This window comes from Oryzias latipes, chromosome 10 (assembly GCF_053564925.1).
Source record: "Oryzias latipes strain Hd-rR chromosome 10, Olatipes_Hd-rR_3.1".
NCBI lineage: Eukaryota > Metazoa > Chordata > Actinopteri > Beloniformes > Adrianichthyidae > Oryzias > Oryzias latipes.
In genome coordinates, this window is record NC_136246.1 from 3902381 (window position 1) to 3915535 (window position 13155).

A 13155-nucleotide genomic window follows, 5' to 3' on the forward strand; every position below is an offset into this window, starting at 1 on the left:
CAGTGGAGCACACTATTGCAAACACAGAAAAAGAAGAGGCTTAATGATAAGGCATTGGTAAGAACCTCTGGTTTTTATAAATTATTTTCCACATGAAAAACATTTTCCATCAGAATTTCCACACAGTGGCTAAAGGTGACTGGGAGTTACTTACAATATGCTTTCTAATGGAGAACAGGAAACAAAAGCCAGCAGCTTCTTTGTGGCTCGAGGAAGATGCTGACATGGCAGCAGCCTGAAGGCTGTTTGAACCTTCACTGAAGAGGTGGTTGGAATACACAAACAGCCCCATGGATGCAAGAAAGCTGCCAAGCCAAGCATGCTCTGCTGTTGAAAGGGTATTAGGGAGTCAAACCTGCAGGTGAAACTGCATCAGTTTGTGTCAATGACACAACTCTGAACACAAATTGTGACCCCTGAAGATTTGTTGTAATGTAAAATCTGAAGTGATTTTTTAATTCTCCATCCAATTTCTTCAAGGCCTAAGCATTTTCCTCATCTGGCAGTTCCAGATTTTAATCTCCTTCAGTTATCTGTTACATATTTGTTCTGCTTTGCTTCTGGATTCTATAAGAGAGCAAAAGTTTGTGATTGAACGAAATATAGTCTGAAAGGACAGTTTATTAATTAACTAATTCATTTATTCTATTTCTTTAAAAAAAAAACATAGTTATTACTCTTCAAAGTCATGCTGTTTCTGCAAAAATGGAACTTCATGCAATGGATAAAAAAGACTGACTATCTCACCCCCGCCCAGATTGTCTATTACGGCTGATATTTCAAAACAGACAATTTGTTTTCATATTAAAGTGTTTAACTCAACTTTAAACCCAGTTCATATCTCCTGAAACCTATATAAACAAAACTTAAAGGATTGTTTTAGTTCAAATACAAATTCCTTAAAGTATTTGACTCACCTTTTCTTTTTTCGTAGCATATGCACCTTCTGTATTTGACCTCCACAAGAAACTTGCCCTCATCACACCCAAACACCTAAGACATAGTTGTAAAGACCAGAAACTTGAAATGAGTCAAATGACACAATGCAAAAATGTCAGACTGGAAATGAGCTGGTTTGCCACCTTTCATTGGAAAATGATACTCTTTAAACCATCGAATCCTAAAAGAAATTCTCTATTATTCTACTGCAGTGTCTTTGGTGTGGCTATCTATCAAGTGACCCACACCTTTAGAAGTAATTCTTACTATTACTAACACGTCGTTTTAAAGCTGAGTCTTGTTCTCCAGCTCAAGTTTTCCCTGAGAACGAGCCAACAAGTCTGAAGAGAAAAAGCTCAGAGGATGTAGTGCTTCCAGCTGGCTCACACAGCAGCCGTTGTCTGCTCTGCTCTCTAAAAGCGCAGCAGCGGTGAGAGGAGATCTTGTTCACCATAAATGAGCTTCCAATAAGACCTGTGCCCTCTCCTCCCCCACTGCGCCTCCACTAATCATTGCTCTGCTGTCATGGTGGTTGTCTTGGTGGATTGGGTGAGAGCCTGGTGAGCGGTCATGTTGGATTAGAAAGCACCCTGTTTGATATAGGTTACTGCACTGTTCTGCTAGCAGGGTGCAGGGGCGTGGGGTGGGGGTGGGGGGGCTCCCACAGACACACACATTCACCCACATCCACTGATGACAAACTATTTTCAAAGCGTTTAAATCCCTCAACTCGTTCATTTTCTTGAGGTTGATCACAGCCTTTTTGTAAAACTGATTAAAAATGGAGAGTGTGTTTTCCCTAACTTCAGGGTTTCTGTAACTGCATACACCTTAAAATGTCTGTTGTAGAGGTTTTTACAGGAGTTATATAAACCCGCTTAAACCTTCCTCTGAGCATCTGTCTCCACATTTCCGGCAGTTACTTAGCAGAAGACTTGACATCATATCAGCTCTTCTGCAGGAGTCTTTCATCTGCTTTTCCAGCATAAATGTGGCCATCAGGGGGCACTACAATGCAAAATCTGTCTCATCTGTGCAGGAACATGCACTCAGATGTCCTCAAATTACCCACCAATTAATTTGTTTTCAATGATCTGTAAAATCTATACTTGAATTGATGGCTCATGCTTATTCTGCAGCTCTACAGACGTCTTCTACCTCACTCCCACTCTATGTGATCACTGCAGTGCTAGACAAGGATTCCTGCCTGCGTCTGTAACCATGGCAGCCAACCAGAGGAAGAAATAAGCCTTGTTTTCCTGTGTTAAATCAACCAAGGAGACAAAGACAGATTGGAATAATTAAGGTTTTGGTCTCCTTTACATTAGAAATTATTCGCTAATTGGCTCCAGACTTCATTAATGTGATTTTAGCATAATGACAGGCCACCATCTGTGTTGCATCATTACACCAGAGATAGAATTCACATGTGAGGTCCCCCAGTGATGGACACAGGTCGTTTACTGAACAGGTTACAGCAGTACCTGTTTGTTAAATTAGAAGAAGCAGCTGCTGCTGTGAGTGACATGATGCCTCTAAACAGTGAGTGACACAACAGAGGACACAGTCAAACCTTTGTGTTCTTTTTTATTCACATCAAATGGTGAAAACTCCTTTCATCGTTTATGTCTCTTTGCTTGCAAGTTTCACAAAAACACATCACTGCTCACCGAAGAGCCATTTTACACAGCAACGACAAGGGCATACATTTGTTGAGGGAGTGGCAGTGTCACATGACCATCTGGACAGGAACAGGAGTGTTTCAGGTATCCATACATCTTTTCTACAGAAAATCATAGGAAATGAAAAATTTAGTAAACATCTGGTATAGGCATATATGTCTTTATTTGTATCCTTATATACATGCAATATTTTAACATGCAATGTAATAACAATATCCCACTTTGCATTAATACATATGAAAGGTTGATAACATCTGCACCTTCGGTTCTGTTCTTACACTCTGCTTTGTTTCTGCAATCCTGTCCTTCTCTCAGGATCCACCATTGATAAATCAAGTATTTCAGTATAAGATTCTCCATATGAAGTTTTATAAAGATAAGAAACGCTGAGCTGCTTGGTATAGAAATAGATTTGTTTTTCTGTAAAGATTTATGCAGAATACATTTATAATGCTTTCTACTCAGTAATTCTCTTTGGAGGAGGTTCACATTTCTCTGTTGTGAGCTGGAATGCTTTATATGCAGCTAAAGTGGGTAGGAGGTACAGTAATGCAAGATAATCACAAGTATACAGACCAATAAATCACATTAAAGAAGAGGAAGGAGAAAGGGAAGAGAGCTCTGGAGTACAGGTCAATTCTTTTGGCAGCGGATGGAATGACAGGTTTTGGGGGGGGCGGTTTCTTGTTCTTTGACTGGGATTTTCCCAGACCACTGCCAGTATTAATAGGCTTCCCATAGCAGTCAAAGTTTGACAGTTCAAAGTCCCGAGGCAGCGAGCCCACGATGCTGAAGTCATTGGTCCTCAGGTCCGATTTAGACGTGCACACCTTCTTGCACCGGGTCTCCGCCACCTGAGAGGAAGAAGATAATCACAAGAAAAACACAAAAAAATAATTTCAAACTTTGATTCATTAAAAATTTCTAGGTAAAGGAGTGTCACTCCAAATCTAAATAGAAAGGTAAACAGTTGGACAAACGAAATATATACAGAAAAATTTCACATGAAACTCATAAAAAGTTATTTTTATTATGTATTTCATGATATAATGTATTACTGATAATCAAAAAGTTGAATTAGTACTTCACTAAGCCTCCACATTCTGTTACTGAATTCAGAGTCAAACCCAAAATACCAAATGCTGTCATTCCAACAAAGGTCCCTAGAGGCGGATTTCATAAGACAGCAATTTCCTGACATCATTATTATTATTATTATTATTTAGATTGCCACTCTTGCTTAACTATCTAGTCACAAGGGGGCTGGGTCTCCCTGTGCCCGACCCCAGCCCGAATTAAACTGTGTCAGGAAGCGCATGTGGTGAAAAAATCTCTTTCATCTCTGGTGACCCCTGACAGGATATGCCGAAAGGTGAGCAACATTATTTTGTGTTGAATATGCTTTTTTGATTCTGTTAAAACTTCCATGTTTGCCTCTTCAGAGATCTGCCTGACCATGAAACTGATGGTAGGAAATAAAATGTAACTTTACTCCTGTAACTCCATATTTTAGGAGTGTTGTTGAGGTGGGCGGAGTAAACTCTTGTCATTGTGTGTGCTCTACTTCAGGCTCATTTCAAAGTCGTTAGATTCCTAAGAATAACATGAAATCATCCAGTCTACATAGATACATCTCATGCATTTCCGTTTCAGTAGCCCATATTTCATCAGGGTGATATTGGTCCACATCATCTGAAGCAGACTTTGTTCGGCCAGGTGAAATCTGAACATCGACTGTATGTCATCTGTTTAACTGTCTTCCATGGTATGAGGTAGGCATTACAGTGAAGGACCCATTTCGTACGTTTTTAATTGCTCATTGTGCCCCAGGGGGAATCAAGCCCTGGTGTCCCATGCATTGGTCTGGTGCAGCTGACATATCAACCCCTACAACCCCAAACTGAAGGGGTGGCTACAGACGATCCCTGGAAAAACTTCAGAAATCTCAGTTCAAAAAACATTAAAGATACTGTGCAGGACCCTCAGGCTTCTATATATACACACCCCTTTAACCCACACACTCTTAATGCACACACCTAAACCCAATACATGATTTACAGCACCATTTCTGATTAAAATGATGTTGTTTATTTTAGCAGTAGATTATTGTTCTATACATGAGTTTCAGATTGACTATTACCAAAGCTCTTTAACATTTTACTCTATCAGGATTACGTGTGGCTTAAATCTGCTAATATGCCAGAGAGGGCTATAGAGGGCCACCGTCTCCAATGTGAGACGCAAACAAGCAGGACAAATAAGAAAAATGGACATGTTGTGTCAGCGATGTAAAGAATGAGATGTGTGGAGACTTTGTAAATTATACATATAAATGTGTAAAAGGTGCACTGTTTGGTAAAAGTAATGGCTACTTATCTTCAGTTCATGGCTTTTCGGAGAATGTTAAATATGTATGAGTCGTCTGAACCATGGCAGATATTAACATCTTTGTCCGTTGGGTTCAAAGCCTAACAAAACTAGAAACTTAGCAGTTCTGTTGGTGCAGAGCCATTACCAAGATACTAATAGAATTCCTCTGTCCTCTATGTCAGCTGTATTACTGGCTTCAATGCCTGAGGCTGTTTCAAGCTCCAATAAACAAGCTAATAAACAGGAGAGAGGTAAACAAACGTTTTCATTTTGAAACAACTTTTGTTTTCAACATTAGACGATTAGCAAGTTTACTTTTGATTATTTTAGTTTTGATATTTCATTAAAGAAAACGAAATATATTAAACTAAAAATCAGATATAAATTAAAATGTGTTGGTGCTAAAGTGCGTATATTCACTAATCCATCCATGGAGATCAATCACTAAAATAGTTAGAACATTCAAAGCCACACTGACATTTGTAAAATAAAATAGTAAATGGTAAATTGTAAAATAAAGGTTTATTTTTAAGGATATAGCGCAAGTTTTAGACTTGTGATTAGAACTATAAAACAATTAGACCAGTCTTTTTCAACCAGGGTGCAGCGGCACACTAGTGTGCAATGGGAGATGGTCAGGTGTGCCGTGGGAAATTGCCCTCTTTAACTGATCTAAAAACATTTACCATCTCCAGGATATCAGCTCTGTGTTCATCCAAACAGGCCCTGATAAAACACTGAGTAGTTAAGAATATGAAAGATCATAAAAGATTTTTTTCTTTGAGTTTATTTGATTCTATTAAAGACTTTTTGATAAGAATGACGGTACTGCGATTGAGCCGTAGCGTCAGCTGTTTTAGGAAAAGTCCCGCCCCTTTAACTGTCTCCACCAATCATTCTTGAAGGCTTAATCACACGTCATCAGTCTGACCAATCAGAAGTGGTTAAAGTCTTCACTTCCTTGTTCTTCATTCTGCTGATAAAGTCTCTCAGTTCTAACATAAATACCAGCTAAAGCTCATCTTTAGCGGTGTAGCTTTCCACAGAATCCGGTATTAGACCGTGGAACAAATGAACAAAACAATGAAGCTCAGAGACGCAAGTCTCTCTGCGTTCGGCGGCTGTTTGCACTACATCTCCCATGATGCATTGGGTTAAAGTGACAGCGTCTCGGCGCACAATGAGTCGTCCTTGTTAAACATCGTAAAACCACAACAAACACACATCAAACAGTTCTTAAATTTTTTAACTTAACCTTTCTTACATCTTTTAGAAAAAAACAGCTGCAACTTCCAGCTTTTTCTGCTGGCCACAGCCACAATTATCACAAAAATGCATGTGAGATTGTGGAGGGGCTGTAGATCAATACAGACAATGAGTTTCTCCTTTTTTTTGTTTTTTTCTTTTATGCAGGTGTTCCGTGGGATTTTTGTCAAGTTTAAAGTGTGCTGTGGCTCAAGGTTGAAAAACGTCTCACTGCTCAATCAAAGCCTGCTGTGTATTAAGCTCCTATGGTTTGTTTTTATAACTGGTATTCTCTGTGCAACCTGTCAGTGTTTTAATTATTTGAGCCCTCATTTTTCCATCATGCTTCCACATCATGCAGTAAACCTTCATTTCATGAAAGTGGCTCCATCACTCTCCCTCCCACCGACCATCACTCTGTTCGTACTTTCAGTAACCTAAAGACCCAGCTTTTACCGCACCACATTATGGTCTTTCAAAGCTTTATGTGCTAACCCTTGGCTCGATTCCAGGTTTGGCTCAGTAATCTTAATTTCTTCATTTTATTTATGCTGATGTGGTTTCCATGACAGCAGTCGTCCTGTCCGTGTGTATAAACAGTGAGGTCTAAATTAAGCACACATTAAGCAAAGCTGTGTTTGCCATCATAAACTATGTGATGGCCCATTTTAGAGGAGAACCAAGGAGTCCTTTGCCATTTCAGGAAATCACTGCACAGCCATTAAAAATTAACCTCCTCTCTGAACCGCGTTGAGTTTCCAGCTGATTAAGATCTACTGTGTGCGTGCGGTGAAAGGAGAAATGCATATGCAACACAAGTGCAATCCACCACGGCAGATGGCAACGACAGCCACTGCTGACAGGGCATTTAATGACATACCTACACGCCCACATGCACCCACACACATGCACAGACACACCTATGGACACACACACACACACACACACACACTGGGTTTACATTAATTTTGTGTGAAACCAATCTTTATGTGAATTTGTGCCACTCCTTAGTGACTTTTTTAGGTACAACTGTTCAGCTATTTTTTTTAATACACCAGCTATAGTTAGCCAATCACATGGCAGTAATTTAATCTACTGAGGTCAGAGGAGGGCACCCAAACAAGTCATTAAGGACTGGTGACCTTGTTTTCCAGCTATCCTTGCTCTACCTGCTGTTGATCACTTGAATCAGTTTTATCAATAAGAAGCTGGAAGGACAAGGAGCTGGCCCCCATTGGTTATTGTACCAGACAGGACCCCCCACCCCCCACACACACAGTGGACTTGTAACATCGAACGTCATCCCCTGGATTCAGCTTCCAGAAAATGTAGCCTGAGGTAGGATGGGCATATTGACTGCAGTACCCCGCCCATCTCAGCAACCTTCCAAAAACAGCAACTGGGAGAAAAACTAAAGCTTTGACACCTATATTATCTTAAAGTGTCCTTAGTGTACTATCTTCTGGGAAAAGTGAGCAGGTAAATGCACTGAGTCACATAGAAATTAAGTTTTAAATTGATAAAATGATTATTTATTACTCATACAGCTGATAGTTTGCGTTTGAAAAGCGTCCCGTTGTAAGAAAAATAAATCTGGCAAAATCAGCTAAACTGAACAATCAGGGTAAAATTTAAAACTCCTTAAACTGAGAGAAATGTTAGTTATTTTTGCAGCTCATTTTCCTACCCCGAAGGAAGTTGACTTGACCTCTTGGGGACCGGCTATTGCTCCTTGTGGGTGCCACCAATCTCATGATGTAGACCTACAGCCTGCCTCATCAACAAAAAACAAACTTTTGCACAGATGGATGTGCATTTTGTGCATTTAATGCAAGCTCCGCAGAGAAAATGGGTATGCGTGTTATTCTGGGAGGAAGGGAAGGGGGGAAGAAGGAAAGGAGCGGTACTTCCTCCTCCCTTCCTAGAAGGGGCTGTTCCTCACTTTCATACGCATGAATGTGTGAACCCACTTGTTTCATGGGTTGGGAGGGGCTGGTGCTCAGAGCAGGATTTTAGAGGTACGCTCATAGATGCCTGAATAGATCAAGATACTGCTTTGGGGTTGTTTTTTGTGAGGAATAAATATTATAATACACTTAAAAGCTCAAAAAGTTGATTTTCCATGGTGCAGGACTTTGAATTAATGGTGATGAACCGTACAGTTTAAGAAAGAGGTCCAGCCGATTAAACATCTGGTAGAATTTTACTAACAGTAGATCTAATTGATGTGTTTTTAGAGTAATTTGTCACAAAACAAGGATAAAATGGACAACACTCAACAGCTGTATAGCCTTAAGAAAACAAGAGCAAAGCCAAATATAGATGGGAAAATGTTTCTGTTTGCACTGAAGCATAAATATTGGTCTGTGAAGCAATGGAGAAAAAAATCATGTGGTCTAGTGAGTCCAGAATGACTTTCATTCCAGAACGATATGGGTTTTGATCTGCTAATAAGAGAGATGGATGTAGTGACGCTGCATAATGCTGCTGAAGATCTAGTATCATGATGTGGGGGCGCTTCATTTAAATTTGTTGATGTTCATCAAAATGGTGAACAAAATGAGGTTGGTTGACTGCAATGAAATTCTGAATTACTAAAACCTCCAATCAACATTTATATCTTAAAGGATAAATGGTTAAAATCAGGGCTGCTCATTTCTGGTCCTTGAGATCGACCACCCTGACTGTTTTCCACATCTCCAAGCCCTGGTATTTGCTGATTAGCTCAATCAGATGTCTCCACATTCTGATTTAATGAACACACCTGATCCATGTAAAAAGCAGCTAGCAGTGCAGGGAGAGCTGGTAGATCTCCAGGACCAGGAGTGAGCAGCCCTGGTTAAAAAGAATGGCAAGTTCATACAGACATGATTATTAGCATGGATTCTAAAAAGATAATTAAATGTGTTTAAACAGACAACACAGAAGTGCGACTATCATTGGAAATACAGGATTCTGAAGAATACTGAACACAGCTCCTGGTAAGTGTAAGTGACATAGATAGATGCATGGCTACAACGTAAGAATGATTGCTTTTTCTTTGGTTTTGATTTTTACAAAAAGGAGAAATTCTAAATCTTTTTTGATGACATACTACAAGTGTATTAAAGTGCATTAAGCCACAGAGTTTCAGCACTTTGCCTTTTTTATGAGTTTTTCTTGACCAGCCGTATTTGAAGCAGTGTCTTAAAGAGCTTTAAGGGCTTTGATTTACAGCTCTGTTCTGGTAGCACTCCCTTCTTTGAGCCTCTTCACTTGGTTTAAACATCACGGCTGTTCCAACTTAGCCTCATTTATTAAAGAAAAGACAGGAGTCTGGAAAAACGAATTAACAAAAGACTAAAACATACTTTTGTGCTCAAAATGGCTTTAGAAAGTAATAAATTTACAATATGTGGTCTCTGATTTAATAAACTGAGATGCAAAATCTTGTTCTATATCATGTTCCGTTTAACAACGTGTTGCACAAAGGATTGTTTGTGTTTTAGTAATACTATCAGGATAATATGTGCAAAGACTTGCATCCTCTTGATCTATGCCCCCTTCAGCACACGGTGCCCCCATAATATTGCAGTCTTGGATTATTCAAAACAAACAATGGCTCCAAGATCAGCCTCTCATTTGGATCTTTTCTCTGTCTGGGAACCATTGTCTTGCTTTACCAAAAATGAACTGTTCCACTTTATTTAACTTACACTAATAGGTAGTTTTGATGAATGAAAATATTAACCATGCATGGAGCAGTGCAACATTGGGGCGGCTTGAAAGCTTGGCATAAAAGGAAGAGTAGTTTGTCTGGGGTAAAAAACAGGCAGCACTTAGAAGAGGAAACATTTAGAAAGCAGCTGTTTGATCCCAAATCTTGGATGGAACTCAGGTAGATAAATAACATTCACTGCTGTTTTAAAGCAACAGAAATCTTATTGGCCACAAATAATGTTTGTTCTTTCCAGTATTGCCTTATATAGTTTGCTCCCTCATTTGAGGATCTTGTAACCTGGCATACTCCACAAGCCGTCACAACCTGCTTTTTACACACAACAATTGGAAGGCACTTCTAGTTTATGGTCATCTGAAAAATCCCTTTCATCATGTGTCCAAAGGCCTGCAGGCTGAATGGGGTCTAATCAGTCTACGGGCTTTCTCTGTGAAGTCATTGTGCTCATTAAAGCTCCATTTCCATCTGATTTGAAAGCAAAACCATTGCAATTCTTAGGCAGTCTTCTCAAGCTAAATGTGACTCACCCAAACACACATTACCAAAGTAAACTAAATAAAAAAGCTATACAATTGGCAAAACAGAAAAAAAAACCTCCTGTACTCCTGATGCAGTGTGTGCAAAAAGGGAATCAGTGTTTCTAGGCCGTTTAATTTTTTGACTTATATTTTATATGATATATATATATTATATATGGTTTTTTTCTCATGGTGTCTCAAAGTAAAAAAATAAAAACTAGGTTAAAGTTAAACCTGGGTGTTTAATAGAGTGCTTAAGGAAAAGAGCTTCTGCTTCAGTCAGATACATCAAGCATTTCATCTAATCTAAATCTAAAAAAACTATGAAGCAGTGTTGAGTTGTGCAGTTGTTCAAAAAACCTCGGTTTTTCCATTGACCCTGAGGAAAGCATCACAGACACAGAAATGTGACAGTCACCCCCCCCACACACATCAATGCTGCCCCTGTGGATGGACTGCCTGACTTGTCAAAGTCTGAGTATCCCTGACATTATATGTACTGATCACATCCACTTTTGTGAAGTAGGAGCATAGGAGTATAATATTAAAACAAGTTTTGAGCATTGTAACTGTTGGTGTATGAGGTGGTGGTGGGGGGGGGGGGGGGGGGGGGGGGGTCTGACGCTAACATTTTAAAGATCAGCAAGGCAGCTCAATTAACATGAGACTGGTGTGCAGATGTGGGTTTCTCCGGGGACTCTGGCTTCCTACCACCGTCCAAAAAAACATTCATCATTGGTTAATTGTTTACTATAAATTGTCTCTAGGGGTCGATGTGAGTGTGCATACCCATATATGGGTGTGTGGTTTTGGCCCTTTGACAGACTTTGATGTACTGGGGACCTGTCCAGGTTGTGTCCCCTGCCTTCACCCACTGGTGGCTGCAATAGGTTCCAGCAGCCCCGTGACCCCAAAAGGGACAAAAATAGGTTTAAAAAGCGGATGAAGGGATGGCTGGCTGGCTGGCTGGCTGGCTGGCTGGCTGGCTGGCTGGCTGGCTGGCTGGCTGGATGATGTGGTGTCATTGCTTAAGAATGGACTGGCGAGTTGTCCAGGGTGTATCCTGAATTCATCCTTTAGTAGCTGGGTAGGCTCCAGCAACCCCATGACCCTGATTGGGACTGCTGCTGGTTTAGAAAAGAGATCCATAATATGGTGAGCAGTTAGAGTATGTATATTCCAACACGTAAACTCACATGTTGGGCACAGTGAATTTTTGTGACAGTCATTCAGTTTTCTTGGTTTTAGCCTCCTTGTGTTTGGGCTTTATCCGTAATTCTGATAAAGCTTTGTGTTTGCTGCTGTTTTTTTTTTTTTTTTAAATCTCATGTAAAAGTATGTTGTCGTATTTTGTTAACATTTGTTTTATTTTGAATGTGTATTTGCTTCTGTGTTCAGTGGAGCTAAACTTCTGGGTATTGTTTCTTGGCTGGCTTCTGATGGCTGTAATCACCTCTTGCTTATTTGTATATATTTCTAAGGATATTTTTATCATGGGAAATGTCTACTTTTGATTTCCTGGTTTTGTTTGTTCCCTTTTCCCTACCCACTCAGACTGGATGAGAGGATAAGAGGCTGGAAGTAAAAAGATGGGGGGGGGTTGTTCCCTTTCGGCATATTCCTTCAGGGGTTGCAACAAGGAATTAGGTTTCACTGATTCGCACAGGTGGTTTGGCTGAGATTGTTATATTTTTATACCTGATTAGGGGTGTGTATTGGCAAGAGTCTGGCGATACGATACGTATCCGGATATTGTTCCGGAACACATTTATTTCTTTTTTTAAATTATGACTTAGAAGAAAACGCTACCTGAATTTCAATCCAGCATGACAGGGTGAAAGAAAGTTACTTTAATGTGGCAAAAATGCTTTGTTGACATATCAGCCTGCACTGCATCGCTGCAGCCACGCTTTCTCACACGCGGAAGTAAACTGGTAACGGTCATCGCCACAGTGTTGACCTTTTTCAGAGTGTTGTACACATCACTCTGATCGATCAGGTCACTAAACTAGAATCTGCACTGCTTCCCTCGTTCTTATCTGATTCCGCTAAATAGTACCTCATAAATAATTAAATAAATATCGTCATGACAGCATTTTGAATCTATACAAGTATCGCTAAACGAACCATCACAATATATCGCCCGAAACTATTTTTTCTAACACCCCTATACCTGATCCTCTTCCTGTATTTTATCTAAACTGGGGACCGGCCCCTGGATTTGGGCCCCCGTGTGGGGCCTTACATAGTAAGGCAGTAGTGCAAAGGGTCTTGCCCAAGGACCCCCACTGGATAAAGGATTATCACGCCCCAACAAGCTAACTTCTAATTGGTGAAAGTGGTTCCCATAGAGATGTTGACTCAGCTTGGAGCAACCACTGCTTACTGACAACATCTGGCTCCAACATAGAGGCACTCATATTGCGGAAAAATGGCACCTGAATTGACTTCATTTGGTTTCTATGGGTGACATCTCACTCACTCCAGCTCTTAGTTACATTCAATGGTTCCAAATCACTAAGTCCATCTGCTTACAGTCTGTTAGCTCCATGGTTGAATTTTCCTTGATTAAAACATTTCTGAAACATCTGCATAACTTTTATCAATAAGAAAATATCATTGAAGTCAAGCCATAAGTGACATTTCCTTTTTTTGTACCTCTTCATTAAATAAAATATAAAAA

At 40.0% G+C, this 13155-nt stretch overlaps 1 protein-coding gene across 1 annotated transcript in view; it reads right to left on the reverse strand.

Annotated features, from left to right (window-relative positions):
- Window positions 1-2509: 2509 nt before the first annotated feature.
- The window catches only part of glrbb (glycine receptor, beta b), a 61024-nt gene continuing 50378 nt past the window's right edge, over window positions 2510-13155 (reverse strand). The window contains exon 10 of the mRNA XM_004086476.5: window positions 2510-3475. Coding sequence (XP_004086524.1) covers window positions 3182-3475 — 294 coding nt within the window. The 3' untranslated portion in view covers window positions 2510-3181. The remainder of the gene's footprint in view (window positions 3476-13155) is intronic.